At 48.6% G+C, this 18,906-nt stretch overlaps 7 protein-coding genes across 7 annotated transcripts; 3 read left to right on the top strand and 4 right to left on the bottom strand.

Annotated features, from left to right (window-relative positions):
- Positions 1–308: 308 nt before the first annotated feature.
- BJ212DRAFT_363440 (uncharacterized protein) lies at positions 309–2,233 on the bottom strand. Its single transcript, XM_041343015.1, has 2 exons — positions 1,930–2,233; positions 309–1,864 (listed from the first exon to the last, which is right to left on the bottom strand). Exons 1-2 carry the CDS (start codon positions 2,134–2,136, stop codon positions 560–562), a joined length of 1,512 nt encoding a protein of 503 aa, XP_041191769.1. The 5' UTR covers positions 2,137–2,233; the 3' UTR covers positions 309–559.
- A 1,016-nt stretch (positions 2,234–3,249) lies between these two features.
- On the top strand, positions 3,250–5,415 carry BJ212DRAFT_1482054 (uncharacterized protein; the record flags this gene model as incomplete). Its single annotated transcript, XM_041340354.1, has 13 exons — positions 3,250–3,356; positions 3,407–3,501; positions 3,554–3,594; positions 3,644–3,664; positions 3,721–3,868; positions 4,078–4,149; positions 4,206–4,533; positions 4,586–4,667; positions 4,721–4,827; positions 4,891–4,973; positions 5,030–5,040; positions 5,092–5,192; positions 5,247–5,415. 13 exons carry the CDS (start codon positions 3,250–3,252, stop codon positions 5,413–5,415), a joined length of 1,365 nt encoding a protein of 454 aa, XP_041191768.1.
- A 2,872-nt stretch (positions 5,416–8,287) lies between these two features.
- Positions 8,288–9,101, bottom strand: BJ212DRAFT_1300622 (uncharacterized protein; the record flags this gene model as incomplete). The annotated part of the gene is made up of 3 exons (XM_041333014.1): positions 8,288–8,657; positions 8,714–9,018; positions 9,075–9,101. 3 exons carry the CDS (start codon positions 9,099–9,101, stop codon positions 8,288–8,290), a joined length of 702 nt encoding a protein of 233 aa, XP_041191767.1.
- A 2,633-nt stretch (positions 9,102–11,734) lies between these two features.
- BJ212DRAFT_1447591 (NADH-ubiquinone oxidoreductase 20 kDa subunit) lies at positions 11,735–12,682 on the bottom strand (the record flags this gene model as incomplete). The annotated part of the gene is made up of 6 exons (XM_041338419.1): positions 11,735–11,747; positions 11,798–11,912; positions 11,968–12,300; positions 12,351–12,494; positions 12,553–12,603; positions 12,655–12,682. 6 exons carry the CDS (start codon positions 12,680–12,682, stop codon positions 11,735–11,737), a joined length of 684 nt encoding a protein of 227 aa, XP_041191766.1.
- A 466-nt stretch (positions 12,683–13,148) lies between these two features.
- Positions 13,149–16,378, top strand: BJ212DRAFT_1300619 (uncharacterized protein; the record flags this gene model as incomplete). Its single annotated transcript, XM_041333013.1, is given in 8 exon segments — positions 13,149–13,257; positions 13,277–13,574; positions 13,776–13,922; positions 13,954–13,975; positions 14,317–14,574; positions 14,628–16,100; positions 16,151–16,230; positions 16,288–16,378. The coding sequence occupies 8 exon segments, from the start codon at positions 13,149–13,151 to the stop codon at positions 16,376–16,378; spliced, it is 2,478 nt and encodes an 825-aa protein (XP_041191765.1).
- Positions 16,379–17,620: 1,242 nt separating this feature from the next.
- On the top strand, positions 17,621–17,988 carry BJ212DRAFT_1362790 (uncharacterized protein). Its single transcript, XM_041335963.1, has one exon. It carries the CDS (start codon positions 17,784–17,786, stop codon positions 17,949–17,951), a length of 168 nt encoding a protein of 55 aa, XP_041191764.1. The 5' UTR covers positions 17,621–17,783; the 3' UTR covers positions 17,952–17,988.
- Positions 17,838–18,359, bottom strand: BJ212DRAFT_1362789 (uncharacterized protein; the record flags this gene model as incomplete). Its single annotated transcript, XM_041335962.1, has 1 exon — positions 17,838–18,359. A coding segment is annotated over one exon (306 nt), but the record flags the coding sequence as incomplete, so codon positions are not given.
- Between the last annotated feature and the right edge of the window lie 547 nt (positions 18,360–18,906).

Here is an 18,906-nt window from a genome sequence, read left to right as displayed (position 1 = left end):
GCTGCGAACCGAACTCGAGCTTCTTATTATCCGGCTCGGCTATAGCCATTACCGATGCCAACAACTCGTGAAATTCGGGGTATGTGCTAACATTTATTCACGTTCGCGATAGTTTGGGAGCCCGAGTTCATCACCGACGTCGTGGTGCTTTGAATTAGTGGTACAGATTTCACATGTCCCACAATTGCCGGAACACGCTTCAGTCAATCTTGATAACTGAAAATATCGTCAGCAGCTTGAAGAGCACTGGGAGGGTCATGGTCCCCGGAAGCACACTGGAGCACGAGCAAGATCCGAGGTGAGCAAGCCTAATTGCTCTGAAATATGATCAACGTCAACGTCAACGTTCCAAGTTACAACTATCGATCGTTCGTAGATCAGTAACGCAACAATACACCTCCACCGTAGCAAACTACCTGAACAACACTTTCGTACAACACTCGAGCTAAATATCTGCTATTACATGCGTAAATTATGCGTGGACAATCGTACAACATCGTACACGCGTCAAAACATGGTCTGGACGATTGATCTTGCACTGATATTAGCAATATCATAGCTAATCCGAGTCTTGTCGTCTCCGTTTAGGCGGGCGTTGCTGGGGAATCGTAGATGCAGACCCAGAAATCTTGGCTGAACTAGGATTGGTCGCTCCTCTTTGCGCGTGCCTCGCAGCTCTCGCAGAAGACCCATTGACAAGACCCATGAAGAGCGCGTCTGCATCGGCCTTGAGATCCCATATACCATCCATCTCCACATTAGCAAGCCTGCCAATATGGCGCTCTGCCTTTAATAACAGAGCCTCTCGTTCCTCCTCCGTCTCAGCATCTACGCGCAGGGCTCTCAGAGTCCGTGCGACATACTGACAAGCGGTGTACTTTCGCATACTATTTTCATGTTCTGAGGCTGGCGTTGCGCGAGGAGTAGGGAGATGGATAACTTCGTCAAGTTCTTCGCGGATGTCCTCGAGTTGTTCGTCTCGTCGTTTGAGGTTACGTTGGAGCCTTGCGACCTCCTTCTCCTGTGCTTCCAAGGCGGACTTAAGTTGTGCAATCTCCTCTTCAGCGTGATCCAATTCGCTTGCGAAAACAACTGGAATCTCATCGAATTCCTCTTCGATTCCAGCATCGATTCCAGCAAGTGTAATGACTGTGGGTACAGGATTAACATCTGGAGGCACCGGTGGTTGAGGCTGAACCTCTCTGACGGGTGGGTCATTCACATCAAGTGATGGCAGACGCTCTGCTACGGAGGCGGGTGGTGACCATAGAATACTGGGCGTCTGTTCGTTAGGTAATACATCCTGTATGGTGACATGAGAGCCTTGGGGAATGACAGGCGAATGGTGAATAGGAGTTTCAGGTGTTAGATCGGACTCCACCAGATGGGTTCTTTTTTCGTATGCACCTCGGCTGGCAAAAGGTGGGAGTTTGATCGTCAAGCCGGTAGGAGCGTTTTGGGGTAGTTGCGGTGGATTTTGAACGGTAGGAGGGTGGGCCGGGGAACGAGGTTCGAGGTTTGGGGCAGGGGCAGAAATGATTTGCGAGGGACCTGGTTCTTGATTATTCTTGGCTCGCGCACGTCTAGGTGTGGACTTGCGTGCTATACGACGAAGGTTTTTTTCGGTGGTACTCCTCCATAGCTTTCCGGAAACTGGGAGTTTTGAAGGAGAGGCGTCCGCCTGCTGCACGAGCCCCTCGACCTGTTCAACCGTCAGCTGAAGCACTTCAGCCGACTTTTCAATCTGAAATTGGCGTTTTCGTGGACATGGTTTGGCCCTTGAACGTGCACATGGCATACAACGCAACGAACCCTGCCGCGATGAAGGGTAGCACTCGCGTGATTGTGACACACACGCTGCACACTGCAGAACAGAGAAATCGGTAAGCTGTGAGCTAAGAACATAAGAAGTTTAGAGGGGGTTCATACCGCAGGCTGTCTTTCAACCCATTCCACGATGACATGAAGCGGCCATATCGTTTGCCAGACCTCGTGAAGTTTTGCCATCAGCTCCGGGTTATCCGTGACTGTTTCCGTCCTATCTTCCAATAGTTCATCAACTTCTCGTTCCTCGTCTACTCCCATTACATCCATGATTTCGGCATAATACCCACTTCCCGTTGCAGTTTTGGGCATGAGAAAAGTGTCTGGGTGTGATCCTAGTGTCCACTGTCGATGTGGAATATGTGCGAGGTGAAGCCGTGAAGATCTTTGTCACGTGTACATTTTCGGTTGCATCTCAATTAACTCATTACTACCATTTAAGTTCTCAAGTTACTAGCTTGCCAGCTCGCATTTGAATTTTGCATTTCAAAGCTACTGGTTCCACTTGGGAACAGAACACAGTTGCCGCAGGACGTTTCCACAAGCAACTTATACCGGGCCCAACGGTCAAGTATTGGAATGCTCTACATACTGGCGAGTCATCCGAAGTCTGAGGGAAACTATTGCAAGACTGTCCTACAATCCAGCCCCTCTACGTTGTGACCGCGACTGGAAAGACTTTGATTCATCTCATGGTGGCTGGCTGTGGCACGCATGTTGCCCTACACCAGTTGCACTCATCCTGGAAGGCAGTGCTCTTATCTTCAACGGACAGCGCGCAATAAAATCACAGCGCATTATCTCTCGTATAAGGCATATCTCGTGTGGAGCGGTGGTATTGGTGAGGGACACTAGCATTTTCTTGGAACGGGTCACAAATGTACTGTGCAGAATTTTGCGACGTCTGCGTGGACTACCCCATAGCATAAACAGCGCAATGTTTGTCCGTTCGGCAGGCCAGGCCAATCCATCAAGAAACGTGTTTTCTATTTGGTCTGAACTCCAGTTGGCCGGGCATCCTCTGGCGAAAAAGCTAATGATCATGACATCACATGTAGCAGACTGGTCTGCCGGTCTTCAAAAAGACGTTGATACGTCTGGTGAGTGTCTAATTTTCTTTACTGTATAGATAAATACTTAAGATATTTATCATAAGGTTAACATGAAGAGAATCCCTCGACCTCAGCAGCTCACAGCTTCTCTTTGTGTTACGACAACGGACCTATTGCAAAAGCCTTCGAATGATTGGTGCACGTTATATAAAAGCATGATAGGAAGAACATAACGGCGCCGGACATTCCGTGCAGAATTCCAAATGTCGGCGTTACACGACCCATAGCATAAAGGGCGCAATCTAGGATCACCGGTATAAGTCAAGGCCTCCAATTATCTAGATGCATATTATCATAGTGATTTCGCTGTGCCATGTTCATCCCCAAGATCCCTACCAAGGATTCGCCTGACTCGTTTGAATTCTGGTGGAAAATGACCACCAGCGCATTCCTTGTTCTTGCGGGGGGCGTCTTCGCTGGGTGGGTCGCTCATTGAGTCCAGCAGATGTTGATCCAATTGATCTTGGCAGATTAACAATTGGTCTCATAGGGCTCGACGAACTTCATCTCCGTGTATTAGCCACCTCATCAGAGGAAGAGGCGGAACGGACAAATGCACAGATTGGTGCGTGCAATATCTGACAGGTGTCATCCAACTTTCAGTTGATGATGCTCAGTGTTGAACCTCATGCAAAGAGGTCGCCACTGGGTGCTGGTGGTAAGTCTATACTTGCTCTCTATTCTTCTCACTCTCAAGCTCGTTCAAGGTGCTTCTTCTCAGCAATGTGGTTCGTATCATCGAGTATATATGATTTCGTTTTGCATAATGAGGGTCGTCTTTTAGATCATCAACGAGAGCTTGCCAATCTTTCTTGACAGCGCGGTGAGCACATTTTCGGCATATAGCCCCTCTTGGTCCAGAGTAGATAGCCTTATCAATAATCAGATTGGAGGAGGTTTACTTGCTATAGTAATTTCAGCGACTGCCATTGGTAAGTAGTAAAATTCACGCATCAAATCCAACTAACCGGATCGTCTTCAGTTATATTTGGGTATGCGTGCCGTTCATTTTGAATATCATGAATCGAGAACACTAACATCGAAACCTTCCTTTCTTGGCGGACAGAGAGTAAGTACAATGTGGCGTACACTGTGGAGTTGTTTTTGAAGCTACTTACCAAAAGGATCATACCTCAAGCAGTTTGCGCGAGACACGGTCTCGCCATTGGCGCACGATGTGCGCCATATGTTCTTCTTCTGATGTATCTCTTTGGTATGTACGCTGTTTTGATTACCAGGAGTTTGTAAATGACCTCTCCCTGGGCACAGCACCCGTCGCATATCCAATCGCAAAAATTCTCGACCGTGCCTTAGGAGTTCACGATGCGCACACCTACAAGAAAGCTGAACTTAAATCCTTTCTCCAATTCCACCGTACTGGCCAGGAGCCTTTGCGCGATGATGAGATTGACATTCTCAACGGCGTCCTAGAGCTCAGCAGTAAGAACGTGGAGATGGTCGTGACTCCTATTTGTGTCGGTATTTCTGATAATTCCTTTTGTTGGGCGCTCAGCACTTACGGTGGGTGTTCATTATTGCAGGATGTTGTCATGTTGAGTTCGGATACAATTCTGGACCACTCCACTATTGACGCTATGTATTCGGATAACTGCTTTTGTCTTCGCAGAAGCACGCTCACATTTCTTCAGCCTTGCCAGCGGCTACTCCCGGTTTCCCGTGCACAAGCCAGGAAATCCGCTCGCATTTGTGGGCCTCCTTTTGATTAAGAAGGTGCATCTGAAGCCACACTTCGTCTGGATAGCTTATTGACAGTCGCGTGACAGTTGCTGATGTATGACCCCGCACGAGGGCTTCCTGTCTCGCACTTTCCTTTGTCCATCTTACCTGAGGCCTTACCATCAATCAACTGTTTCCAAGCGCTCGATTATTTGTACGCTCTCACTACGTGTTTCTATTCATGCAAGTCAGGTGATGATGGAAGCGATTTTTTTAGCCAAACGGGACGTGCGCATTTATTGTTGATCAGTCGGACACCTGGTTTACCTGGCGGCGGAATTGGTGTGATTACTCTAGAAGGTAAAACCAATCATGTGCACTTGTCGCTGCCTAACAATTTTTATATTTCGGTCAAGATGTCATCGAGGTATGGTATTCGTTTAACTTTCTCAGGTATATGATCTGATGTTTCTCCCAGGAAATGATTTCGGAGGAGATCGTCGATGAAACTGATCAGTACGAGGACAACCAGAATAAGCGGCATGCTCAGCGTATGATCAACGCTACTGTCATGAGAGAGTGCGTCTGTATCTTGTTGTTTGGGCTCGATTATAATTCCCTCCTTCTATCTAGCATTGTTGAACTGGATAGAAGTGTATTCACGTGGACACCTACTATCGAACCCACGCAGGTAATTTCTGTGAACATCGAGACCGTGCCCCTCCTTCCTGGGTCAAGCCAGAACGACTTCCCTCAGGCTTATCGTTATGTTTATAATTCAATCGGCGAATTAGAACACTAGAATCATCAATATCCAGGAAGCTGTGCATCCCATCTATGTTGAAAAGCCACATTTGCTAGGCATCGTTCTGTTGTCTAACGTTTAAATGCTCATCAATCGAGCTCTTGGCATCCGGCTTTCTTTTCTCGGAGACCTGATTATGATTGACATGTGTCTGCGTGACTCGCTTCTGAGACAAATGCAGCCAGGCCCTCGCGAAGGTTTTGGAACTGTGATATCTTGTTGTCGAGGCGCTTGCCCCTTCCACCAGCTTCTCTCATGGCAAGTCCAGCATCAAGATGAGCATCCTTGTTACCAGCAGTACTCTCGTATCATAATGCCTGTACATTGGATCGCATTCAATTAATGTTTTAGGTTATATCATTTTCCTAACTGTCAAACTTACTCTGTCCTTAGCTTGCGCGCATTCTTCTGGCCGCCTCCGGACCTATCAATATTTCTCGTTTGGTGGTGAATCCCGACAGTTTTGGTCAGTTTGTCAAGAATCAGCCTACGCCAATAGAGTCTTATCATATATACCGTTCCTGTATTTACACTCACTCCATTAATGTTCAAGAGTTCCCTAGCCCCTGGGCGACTATATTCGCCCGCCTTACTGCGCGTACTTTACAGTACATGTTATATTATCGTGTCGGTTTTGATTTCAACTGGATGCACGTCCGAGTCAATCTCAGATTCAATTAGAGTTTCAATTGTTTTGGAGTGTTTGGTCGGTCTATGCGCACGCTACGAAATCCCGAAGACGAGTCGAAAGGCTTGTAGTCTGGTCGTGTAAGGATTCCATATTCTCTACACCCCGACCAAGCTCTAAAATGAACACCAACGAACCACGCGGTCGCAATCGTCCACGTGACTCATTGATGCGAAGAGCGCAACTCTTCGCATCCGAGTTACGTGGATGCATTCCTTCATCTCCCTTGTCCATTTTCTTTCGTTACCTTACCTTGTGCTCAGACCTCACCATCTCCTTGTCTCACCGAAGTATTTTCACCTCGCCTTACGCTTCATGTTCTCGTTCCGGCCTAGTCAAGTATTCGAAAACGTATATATACTGCTCATGTACTCTCCTACCTACAGCGAATCTTAGAGTCAGATCCCCGCTCCAAGAACGACCGAAAAGTCCCTCAGAAAGTCTCTGTCACGGCCATTTCCCAACTAGTCTCGAAACTATCCAACTCGTCCCTCTTCAGAATCGTTTTATTTGCAATTCCCTACCGAACTCACACTTAGCCTTACAGTCGGTTTCTTTGTCGTCTCTAGGCCAAACTCACAAGACTCATTCGTCTACGATAAGGATTAGGCCTATCTGTAAAACTTCTCCATCGATGGTCATAGATGGTGCGCGGACCCCTGTTTCACACGATTTATTTACTCCCATTGAAAAAAGGCTTAAGTTGAAGGAGAGACTTTCTAAGTAGAATTAGAGGTACAGGCGGTAGGGGTGGCGGCAGCCTTCTAAACTGCTAACAATCCGCTTTACTAGCCCTCCCCACGTTAACAGCTGCCCTAGGGGACGGTGGACTGCAGCAAGGTGCGAAAATGGTGGTCAGTCTGGAACTACTCCACATAGACTAAAATTCTATGTCTGTGCCGCCTCGTTCCTCGGCGGCTTAGAAACGCAGCTAGTGGGTGAAACTGGCAGATCGATAAGGGCGCTACAACGACACGTCGACACTCGCCCATTTCAGACGCCGATACCAATACTTGAGAGATCCATCCGTTGACTATAAAATCAGCCTCACGCACTCGCTTGCCCTACCGCTGACTCAGTGACCCGGTTGTTGGTACCAGTATGTACCACAAATATTTGATCCTGATACTAATACATACTCATCTTGTAGCCTAGGTCGCTCTTACCTATATGTCACTGATTCCCCGGATATCTTCTTATACATACAAGCAGAGAAGGTGTGTTCGTCTGTCGAGTGGCCACGTCCGCGAGAAAAATGGAGAGAATATCAGTAACACGATGGCGGCAATAATATTCTCCCGATCTTCTCCGCTTTATTCGTTTTTTGAGGAAGACTGCGGTGTTCAGGCTGTAGGTGAGCTCATCTATGATGTTTGCATGAGTGAAGCTGAAGAGAATTTGCAGAAGAGACGACTCGACGCGAACTGCTTCCGCGGGATCAAACTGTGCAAGTGCGCTCCCGTCCTCGGGGAAAACAGGGCTCGAGGTATTTCAATGAAATATCTCTTTCTCTGAATTTTGGGTTGCAGGTCAGTTTAAGTTTATCTGTTTTGTCATGCAAGCATGCAGCTGAAGAGAGTTCGGAGAGGATGTGATGACTCGACACATTACTCCCGCGGGAATAAGCACTGCAAGTGTGCTCGTGTCCTCACGATAGCAATCGGGGTACACTGCAACTTGCATCTCATGAAAGAATCAGTATACTCCGATCGCTTTCGCTGGAATTTTGGGGTACGACCGGGGTGTTCGAGTGTAGGCAAGCTTATGTCTATCTATTCATGCGTCGCTGTGACGTGTGACGAAAGTAAAATCGTGTCTCTACAGCACGCTAGTAGGAGCTACCCCGGCGTCGTCGACACGACACGACACTTACGTTTCAGACACCAATATCAATCCAACCAGAAGCCCAATCGATCCATCAACGAGCATTCATAGTACGTAATGATCAACCAATATATCCGGCTGTCGGTGAGAGAGGCAACTCTAATTACACTGTTGTTATCAGTTGGTCGAGATATCTATGCTAAATGCATCCATGCATCTCAAAGCCATGTAGTGGTACACGTGGTTGTAGGCGTTCGACAAAAAATGCAATTGGTTCGGTATTACCAACAGTACAGGAACAACTATCAGGAGACACTATAACAGTACTGGTACAACTTTGTATCAAACGATAGCAGTTCAAGCAAGTTCCCAGTCTTCCCCATTATCCGTGTAGAAGAGCTCCTTCAAGCTCGGATCGCTCTTAGAGGGGGGCCCCACAGTGAATTTGTTCAAAAGGTCGCTAAACTTCAACCCCACCTGAGGAGCAGGGGAAAGAATCACTTGACCGCCGTCAGTGATGTGAATGGACAGACTGATGGTGGGCAATGTGATAGCGATCTCGTCAGAGCCAATCATGACGATCCCTGCACTGCCCTTGTTGCTGATATCAACACGGAAGCGAGTGCGTTCGTTGCGCGAAACATAGACCTCATTTGAGGCTGTGCCGTCACACAACAGGGGACAGTACCAGTACTCGTAAGGGGAGGTTTTGGAGCGAATGAAGAAACTTTGGTAGGGCCGCTATCAGCGACATGTGGATCACCCTACAAGGAACTAACTCACGAGTTCCCACTGATGTGGTCCACAAGATGATCAGGCGACGGGATGACGCTCAACTGGCGACCACCTAGGTCGTCCATCAACAAGAAAATCACCTTGTTGAGGAATTCAGTCGCAACCCCAGCCGTGACGAGGGAGTTGGCCGCGTTGGCCTGGTTCACGTCATGGAGGTAGAATTGGGCGTTAACACGCCGGATACTGTTCGCGAAACTAACGACGGAGGAAGTGGACACGGCACGCCACCACTCGTCGGCAACCTCGTGGCTAGCAAAGGCCATTACGTATCGATAGCTCCAGGTGTCGGTGCTCTGAATAGCGATTTAGCACGACATCACAGACATTAAAGAATGAATTTTTGGCCAACCTGTTTTACATATGCGTAGAAAACCATGACTGTACGTTCAATAGGAGAGATGATTTGTTGATTGAGGTTGGAATGAAGTGAGTCGCTCGAATACTGCACATTATATAGGGAGAGCAAGTTATTTAGTTGGGTTGATCATGATATCACCGGAAACGAGCTACTAATGATGTGCCGGGTCTAGTGATGCTGAATACTGCAAAAACCCTGCAGGGAAGGCGGGGAATTCATGCAGTGAGTATGTGTGCCGGGTCTGGTGACAATGCCGGGCCCGAGGCTCTCAAGCTGTTACGGTCGACCCTATCCTTTTTCTTACTTCCTCGTATGACCCCGCAATATGGTGCCTGGTACCCTGTTATTGTTCGAACCTTCTCGCTGGTTCCTTCCAGTAATACTATGCAAGGCCCGGCTTCAGGTCGTGGGCCGAGCCGAGCTGAGCCCTTCCGAAGGGCTCATGAAGGCTTAAGGCCCGAGTTGAGGTATCTGCAAGCCTGAGCTGGGCCCTCGAGCCGCAGCTTATGATCAGTGGGTAGTAGTACTAAGTACTTTATGCAGGTACTCACTTCTCTAGGTTCTAGCGTGTTTGATGTGCTAAACTTTCACTTTGTCGCTTACTTAATCATCTGTCATATGATTCGCCTGTCACCCGATCCATGCTCGCTTCGGTTCCTCACCTCAAACTTACGAAGGACCAATTTCTCCATGCATCAATCCAATCGATCCAGCTGAGATCGACCGTTCCGCCACATTGTTCGCCCCCGCAACGCCCCCAGCAACCCCAACACTTGTCTTTCGTGATCAGCCCCAGCAAAATAGAAATTGCACGGCAAGTGTAGATTCCGAATGCCGCGCCTTCATATTGGTACCTGTCACTCAGGACCCACTTTCATTTGACTTTCCGGTGGTCGAACCTGTTTCTCCGAGGTCCCACTGGCAGGGACCTGCCAAACCAACATCGGCTCAAAGTGCCGTGAAATCCCAAATTTGTGATTCAATTCATGCACCATCCGGCCACCAGACTACTTACATTGTCATCATCCCCAATTGGCATGCCCCAAAGGGATGCTCAATTTAGTAAAGTGTTGATGTCTTACATTTGGGATCCAAGCTAGTCACTGAAGGAGGGAATTGAAGTGGAAATTGGATGGACTTACCGCGACTCGTACTGTAATTGTAACTCACCGCCTCGTGATCAGCCATTGTGACCACCACCCTGGAACTTTCGTTGCGAAAGGAGCTAACTTGCACCTCACATCAGCACTTCCCGGGGTTGGCAAGATATTGGCTGTCGCGCACTAGCCAGGAGCAGCCGATTGGTTGTCCCAAGCTTCATGTACGTGACATTCATTTCTGAATACATCACTGCTGATAGCAGGGCAAGCATGGGCCATTAAGATCTACAGCGGAAAGACTTGCGCAGGACGAAGTGGGAGCTGCTATGAATTACGAGCGCCAACTTTGTATCCGTGTCAATGAGGTATGACGAGCTTTTCTGCTGAAGTGATGTTATTGTCACGAGATGTAGATGGGAGTCTCATCCACACGTCAGAGTACTCAAAGTGATTGGACAACACAACTCTAGTGGCGGTGGAAGTCATGTTGCGACTGTGAGTTCGATCAATGATTGTATGGAGGTTCTGGCTGACGCACGCATAGCTGGACTTTTGGACCAGAGAACAAATGTCCCACAGCTTCATGCATCCACAAGAGTACTTTGAAGTCCCTGCGTGTCTTACTATTGAGAAGCTCGAGTCACTACCGTAAGCCGAGGCGAAAACTCAAGACCAGTAAGTTCACCAAATTGAATTTCGAACTGCCTAATACGGTTTGAGAATACTTACACCCACATAATTTAGTAACGCTGCGGTCGGATACCATCCACCACTAGCACTCGCTGATCACTGATCTGAGTCAACAATTTCGATCGATGATGTATTGGTCGATAGGGAACTTGCTGATGAGCGCTTGATAACGGGATGGAAGATCTGTTATCTGACGGGCCAGGTGAGATAAGCAAACGTTTAAACTCATAGCCCACAATTTGCAATCGTAGCATGCTGCTAGTAACATAGTGCGGCGCGCTTTTTTAATTATGCAGGTGAGAGAAGTCGGCCATTTCACATTCATCGAGGGTTTGTGTTGGCCATGACACCGTCACGGTGGCGCTGCCTCCCAACCAGGATGCATCAGGCAGCCAATAAGGTGAGGTGGGAGTGAGTAGACCATCCACGTGCGAAGTTGCGCACTTGTGCATGCGCAAAGGCTTGATCGCAGTTGTGCACCCCATGCAAATATCACAGTCATGGATGTCGCCCCTGCAGAATATGATTAATACAACCTGCATCCAGCAGAAGCTGAAGGACGTCTTCAAATTCTTCGTGGGCGACAAAGAGACAGCATTTCTCGCTCCAGAAAGGTGTGCGTCGGATAAACAAAACGCAGTGCTTAAGCTTATGTTTATCACGACTTGATACTCTGACTTCCTTGCATGAAGTGAACTGTGCTGAAGGTACCTGCATACTACGGGGTCTCCTTCACAAGATTGTGGACAAGGAAAGAAAATGATGCACGCCAGCCACGAGTGATATATTGATATACGAAACGTGTTGAGTAAAGTGCTAGTTTATGTACGCTGTCGCCGAACTAGGCTCGTACAGATCATCTTATTTGCGGTACCTGGAATGTAGCCATTAGCATGATCCATGACAAATAAGAGTACAACTCACCAAAGCACATTCTTCCTGCTTCTTCTCATTTTGCGCTGAAGTTGCAACATACCATAAAGCAACGCTTCAGCAGTTGGTGGGCACCCAGGGACGTAGATATCCACGGGCACAATGCCTATGAGACAAATATTAACTGGGCCGCCGTTGGACCAGAATGAAAGAATGCTTACGATCGCAACCACGGACAACAGCGTATGAGTAGTGGTAGTAGCCACCGCCATTTGCGCAAGATCCCATGGACACAACCCATCTTGGCTCAGGCATTTGATCATAGACTTTACGGAGAGCAGGAGCCATTTTGTTTGTGAGGGTACCAGCGACAATCATAACGTCAGATTGACGCGGAGAGGCACGGAAAAGAATACCAAAACGATCCTGGTCATAGCGAGTAGTAGCCATGTGCATCATTTCGACAGCGCAACATGCGAGGCCGAAAGTCATGGGCCATATCGAACCCTGGCGTGCCCAATTGACAACTTTGTCTAATGTTGACAGGACGTATTCTACAATCCGATTAAGCCTACTCAGTGAGAAGTGCATGAGGCATACTCACCAGCCTTGTCCTGGGGTTGCTCAAGGCTGAGTTGATTTGAGCCATGCATTGCTAATGTGGTGATCGGTTCAGAAGCAGAGGAGACTGAAGTAGGTATAGTTTCTGGGGCTTGCGGAGACTTCGACGTGTGCACAGAGCGAGTGGCTGTATCAGAAAGGTTAACTTAGAAAGGGTTCAAGAGTAATTAATTGATGGAACATACCATAAATCCCGAGAGCGGGTCTGAGTGCTGCTACTTTATAGGCATTGGTAACTGCACGAGAGGCCTATGAATTATATTGAGTAGCACAACACATGTATTCACCTGGAGCTCTTAAAATGCCGAGCGACATGACGATCAGAGGAGAAAAGTTGAGCTCGATTACTGTTGTGGAGTCTGCCATTCTGCCAGCTGGTTTGGCAGAACCGGTTCTGCCCGGCAGATGGCTATGTTGTGGGCAGAGCTCTGCCGTTCTGCCACATGACAGGGCAGAACTGGCACTGCCAGGCAGGTGGCAGAACCTCCTCCCGGGCAGAATGCAGCGGAACTCAGCACCGTGGGAGGATGTACTGTATAGTATACAGTATCAGACCAGTGTATGATAGCGTGATTTGATCCATTTAAATTCTCTGCAATGCCTACAAAGTCTGGAGGCCGGCCTCTGAATGCCCTCATTGAAAACAACTTCAAAAAGCGGGCGAGGTTGAACGGCTCTTTTCAGACCTTGGTGCCACGCAAGCGCTGCAATCTCTCTGTTGGCACATTCGAGACACTTGGCAAAATTCGCACTCACCTTCGCTATCATATCCACTTTAAGAATGTCGCTGACGGCAAGCCAACACAACGCCGTCATGCTCACATGTGATACAACCGAACTTCCAGGCATTGATACAGATGTTGCCAAGCAGCTCGAGACCGACTTTTCATGTTCCTCCACTTGTGGCAGCCTCTGGTGACGATCTCGAAGGCCCCGAATCAACCTCACTTGACGACATTGATGCCGAGTTTGCTCGACTTGAAGATATTCGTAATGCGGAAAGGACGCAGAGTTTGCTTCGGACTGTGATGTGGATAGGAAGGAAGTTTAGAAGGGAGTGTTCGACTTTGCAAAATTGCAGTGTTGACGAGGGATTAGTACCTGCGGCAATGGAGGACGAGATTATGGTCACGGATCATGATGCAACTGAAGATGGGGCATGGAATATCAATTCCATGTCGCTATCGAGCGGTCTCACATCCATGTAGTTAGTACTCTAGTACGACGAAAAAACACGTGAAACCAAGAGCGCGATTTTTGTCCAATACGGTCCCCCATACCTGCGCAGTCCAAGAGAAACAGATTTCGATTCTGTTGTGTAGTGCTGCCGCGGTCCGGTCCAGAACCACGGTTCGAACCGAACTTTTGGTCCGGTTCTCCGTGGTTCGGTCCATGGTTCTCTTGCCAGCCAGAACCGGACCGGAAAGCGGTTCTGGGTTCTGGGTATTCCCAAACGGTCCAGTTCTGGTCCGACCTTCCCGAACCTTCCTGAACCGAACCTCGACTTCGACTTCCACTACGATGACGACGGTGTCCATGTCGACGTCAAAATATCGTCTTCGAGATTTGCACTATTGGTTAATCAGGCTACCGTTAGCCTTTTTGAAGGTAAGTACTAATCAATAGACTCTCAAGACTCGGTAACCACGTGTTTACATAATTCGATGGACACCAAGAATAAGCAAGTCGGGGGCTGGCGCAGGCGTGTACCGTTACCACGGTGTCCTTGTGGTCTCAGCAACACTTATACGCCGATCGTTTCACTTTCTTCGAGACCTTTGATCGAGGCGGACAAGCTGCTACTACGTACGGGGCCTTAATAAGTCTCTTCCTGACATATAGTACTTGACATGACCTGTCAGTCGAGTGGAACATCATATCAACCTGATAGCAACTCCGAATCGATATCGCGATTTATGAGGATTTGAACATTCAGATGACCTTTACAGCCATGTACCCGAATGCATCGCGCTTTCGCAATCACTGAGTTGCTCGTTCACATTCTCTGCGAGGTGTACAATAATGACGAGGGACTTGACCTCCGCCGAGGCATCAAGGACATGGCTAGGGTTTCTCAGGTCTGCAAGACTTTCCGAGATCCTGCATTGGATTTCCTTTGGAGAAATCTCGACAGCCTGCTCCCGCTTCTTCGGCTGCTTCCTCTTGAAATTCACGAAGAGCATGGTGATAAAGCTCGGCTTTCAAAGGTCGTCTCGTCGGCCCGTTACCAGCCACCTTCAATTTGCTGATTTTTCTGCAGGTTCTTGAGGACCTAAAATCGTCAGAGCGCCAGCGTTATGTCTCAATATCCAGCCGCGTGCGCAGTCTGTCCTTTTCGGAGCCACGCGAGCCTATCTCTCGCAATTTAATAAACGATATTGTCAAGTATAATCTCTTCTTAACTCCTCGCGTAGATGTCCTCCGCCTTCGCATATCGTCCGAGGCTGGCCTTCGTCTTCTCCCAGCCCTTATCACACCTGAATTGACCGACATCTCCATCTCTTTTGACGAAAATCTGTATATTTTCGATCGCCCACTAGATTTAGGCGACCTCATCAAGTCGGTATACATGACCATCTTTCGGTGTGCGCCCAAGCTTGTACATTTCTCTGCAGTTGATTTGTACGAAGTACTGCCGTTTTTGTCACTTACTAAGGCCCCGGGTCAAGGTCATCTGGATATATCATGTCTTCAAAGCCTGACACATGCATCATTCCACATAACTGTCGCTTCCTTACCGCAAGTCCTCGATCTAACGTCACAGCTTTCCAAGCTGAAGGACTTGACCATTCAGGCTTGCGAGAAACCTTTCGAAGAAATTCCCCGCCTCTCCTCCCTCGCGCCAGAGACATTCAGCTCGCTGAAGAACGTCACGTTTGATGGCTCTCCCGATATTATCAGCCGCATATTCTCTGCATTCCCAGCTAATCGTGCCATCCAATCCGCGATTCTACGGATGCACGGTCTTTACACCAATGCCGATATTGCACTGGTACTCTTAGGGGTTGTTGCAGCGGTCTCCAAGGAGTCATTACAAAAGATTATAATGACTTCCGTGCTTTCAAGCAACGACCTTGCATATTGGGATGCTGATTCGGGAATCGACACTCGCCAGTTCATACTAGACATACATGCTATTGAGCCCGCCCTGCAGTTCCAGAATCTCGAGATCTTTTCGGCCTGTCTAGGTATCCCACTCTATCTCACAGATGAAGACCATCTGCGCATCGCGCAGACATGGCGCTCTGTGCGGCTACTATATCTATCGCCGATCGTCCAGCGTGTTGTCTGGACCCACAAACCTCCAGCCAGCATTGCGTCCTTGGTGCACTATGCACGATATTGTCGCCACTTGAAAGCGCTTGGGTTGTGCCTCGATGCATCTACGGAAGCCAGTATCGATGCATGCGTGCAAGCTATGGACGCCTGCGACAACATTTTAGAAGCAAACACCACCCTCTCATCCCCCTCGATCCAGATGATCGAGTTTGGTCCTTCATGGCTGGAGTGTAACTTCGACCCTGTGCAAATCAACTCTCTAGCCAAAGTATTCACTAGGCTTTTTTCCAACCTAGCTGCGTGTCGCGCGTGCCGGACGGAGGAGCTTGGGGTGCCGCAGTCTGCGTGGACTTGGATAAAAGTGCAGACACTGTACGAATACATCCTCTTTACGGAACAGGGCTGCAACGTAAATACCCACCGGAGCGTGTGGAAGTTGAGGCTGTTTTCCAAGGTGTGTCGTATGTAGTTTTCTCGTTGCCGGGTATGTAATTGTACCTCCAGTGGATCTTGGAATACGGAAAAGATTATGAGAAGGTGGCCCTGGCGGTACCTGGTTCATCCTTGGAAACTGATTTCGATGAGTATGTTCTCTTTTGATCTACGGGCTCACTTCCACACACTGAGCTTTTGTGTTTCAGTGATCAGAATGCGGAAGCGTTCAATCAGATTATGTACAAGACAGCAAGGGACGAACTCGCGAAGATATCTAAAGAACATGAGGTCATTTGAACAACACCCGCAAAGTGCAGGGCGTCATGTCTATCGTTAATGTGGTCTTCATCTACCCAAAGTGCGGTCATTTTAGGAGCACATGAGGACCCACGCCTTGTTACCATTGTATTAGCTGTCTGGGGCCACAGAATAGGATTCCCCTATGATTGTGAGTTGAGGTCCAGAAGCGGAACCAGACTAAGTCATTAGGCGAGTTGGCGGTCATATTGTTGGTAGTGCCAATGAGAAGTCGACGAAGCCTCGTCATCGGTTTATCAGGTGAATCGCACAATTCACCAGTTTGCTCGTTGATTCGAACCCGCTTCCTCGATTAAACTCGAAAATGTTTCAAGAGACTTTGATTTGAATCGAGTTACAACTATGACCTAGTCATCTGAGCGCAGCGTCAAGTGTGACAAATACTAATCAGCGGCAACTGGCGGTCTACCAGCACCCTCAGAGGGGAGCACATATCTACACACGAGGACTGGTTTGTCGTCAGTGGTAGCAAGGTCTTGGGTGGCGTCGGTAGTTACATCATCGTCACAGTTGGTACGAACTTGAAGAGCTTCGTTGGCTTGGCGTGTATTTCCCTTTGCTTGCCAACACCCCAGTTAACCCCAACTCCAATAGTGATCAGGACAGACACAGAGAGCACCCCGCTTCAATTGAAGCTCAATGTCCTGGCGGAATTAATTACGAACATTGGAAGCATTGCTGGCATCGTTATCTTCTCTACTCTGATGAGAACTTCCTGGGATGTGTCTTGGACTCCTGCGGGATGATGACCAACTCCTCCGTCATCTGCGCGGACAAGACCAGTACACTCATTTCGCTGGTATAATAACTGTCCTGCAGGATTTGTCGAGGCGGACAGGTCTGGCAAAGTGTCTCCTCAGCTCGAGGATTCATTGCAGTACTCGCTCGACTGTAGTAGATTCACATTGTGACGCATTTATCACGAGTTCAATGCAGAGTTACGGTACTCAATTTCCTTAGACTCTTCCTGTCGAGTCTCAAGAAACCAGCTATCGAAGAGTTCCTTGACGAGGATACCCATGGTAACTTCAACACCCTGGTGCACTTGCGTCCAATACCATCCTCAATTCAATGTCATCTATGATGCCGGAACCTCTCCTACTCTTGGTATTGCCTCAATTTCATCCTCCGTTCGTTGCTCTTACCCGGTGCTTATTTCCTCTAACTGTTTTTTCATACCTGGCAGCTTACAAGATCCTTACACACATCATTTTATGGTACTCTCGTTCTCACTGCCTTCGTCGTGGATATCGCGATTACATGGTGTACTGTACAGTGAACCCTTGCAATAAACTATATATTTCGTCCCACCCTATTTTTAGCCCACTTTGAATGTACTCAGTGCAACGGGAACTTGAACGGCTACATATGCACCGCAACAACGATGTCGCTCGGTCTAGCTTCTCAGTCTGCTAGTATGAGGAAGCACCGACGCTATGCCACACTTTTACACAGTCCACGGCACACGCGCAACCGCATCTCTGATGGAATCGGCATGCCTTGTCCTTCGTTATGTGCCCTCACAAACCAGCACGAACATCATGCATCATAAGAGTCGTGCAATTAGCTCTTCAATAAGTCGTTCGCTCAGACAACCCTGAAATCGGACTTTAATAAGTGCGAGGAACAGAAATAGCTTTGAAGAGTCTCACTCCTCTCGGCACTGTTGCCAGTGTTGTCCATGTGCCATGCGGCTCAAATCAAGCTCAGGACCTCCAGGTATCACTAATGCAGTCCCAGGGCTCCAAAATGAATGTCGAGAAGTGGGTGGTACCCAGAATAAGAGCCGATGTTTGGGTCCTACCACCCATCCATTGTCAACATTCAGGACAAAGGGGGTTGAACTGCGGTCGTCATGGGATGCTCCCTCAGTCAACTCAAAAGTGCTGCGCAGCGCGCGGACGGAATTGGGCGAGAAGCAAATGAAATGATTGTTCGAAGTGCTCAATGTCGTGGTAGTGGGGGCCTCGATCGTGGGATGATCATCTGAGAATGCTGGATGATCTGATTCGGCGCACTGTTGCGATGGCTGCCTCATCGCTGCATCCCATAACCGAACAGTGTTATCCCAAGAACCAGTGGCGGTGCGAGTACCGTCCGGCGAGAACAAGACCGAGGTAACTGAATCAGTGTGCCCCTGCAAGGGCTCACCAACTGGCTTCCCCGTCGCTGCAATCCACAGCTGAACAGTCTTATCCCTTGAACCAGTGACGATCCGAGTGCCGTCGGGCGAGAACGAGACCGAGTTAACCCAATGGGTATGCCACAGCAAGGGCTCGCCGACTGGCTCCCCCGTCGCTGCATCCCACAGCCGAATAGTGCAATCCATTGAACCAGTGACGATGAGAGCGCCGTCCGGCGAAAATGAGACCGACCTAACTGAATCAGTGTGCCCTTGCAAGGGCTCACAAACTGGCTCCCCCGTCACCGCATCCCACAGCCAAGCAGTGTTATCAGAAGAACCAGTGACGATGCGAGTGCCGTCCGGCGAAAATGAGACCGAGTTA

This window comes from Suillus subaureus, assembly GCF_016647635.1.
Source record: "Suillus subaureus strain MN1 chromosome Unknown BJ212scaffold_21, whole genome shotgun sequence".
Taxonomy (NCBI): Eukaryota; Fungi; Basidiomycota; class Agaricomycetes; order Boletales; family Suillaceae; genus Suillus; species Suillus subaureus.
This window is presented reverse-complemented; position numbering and strand designations above follow the sequence as displayed.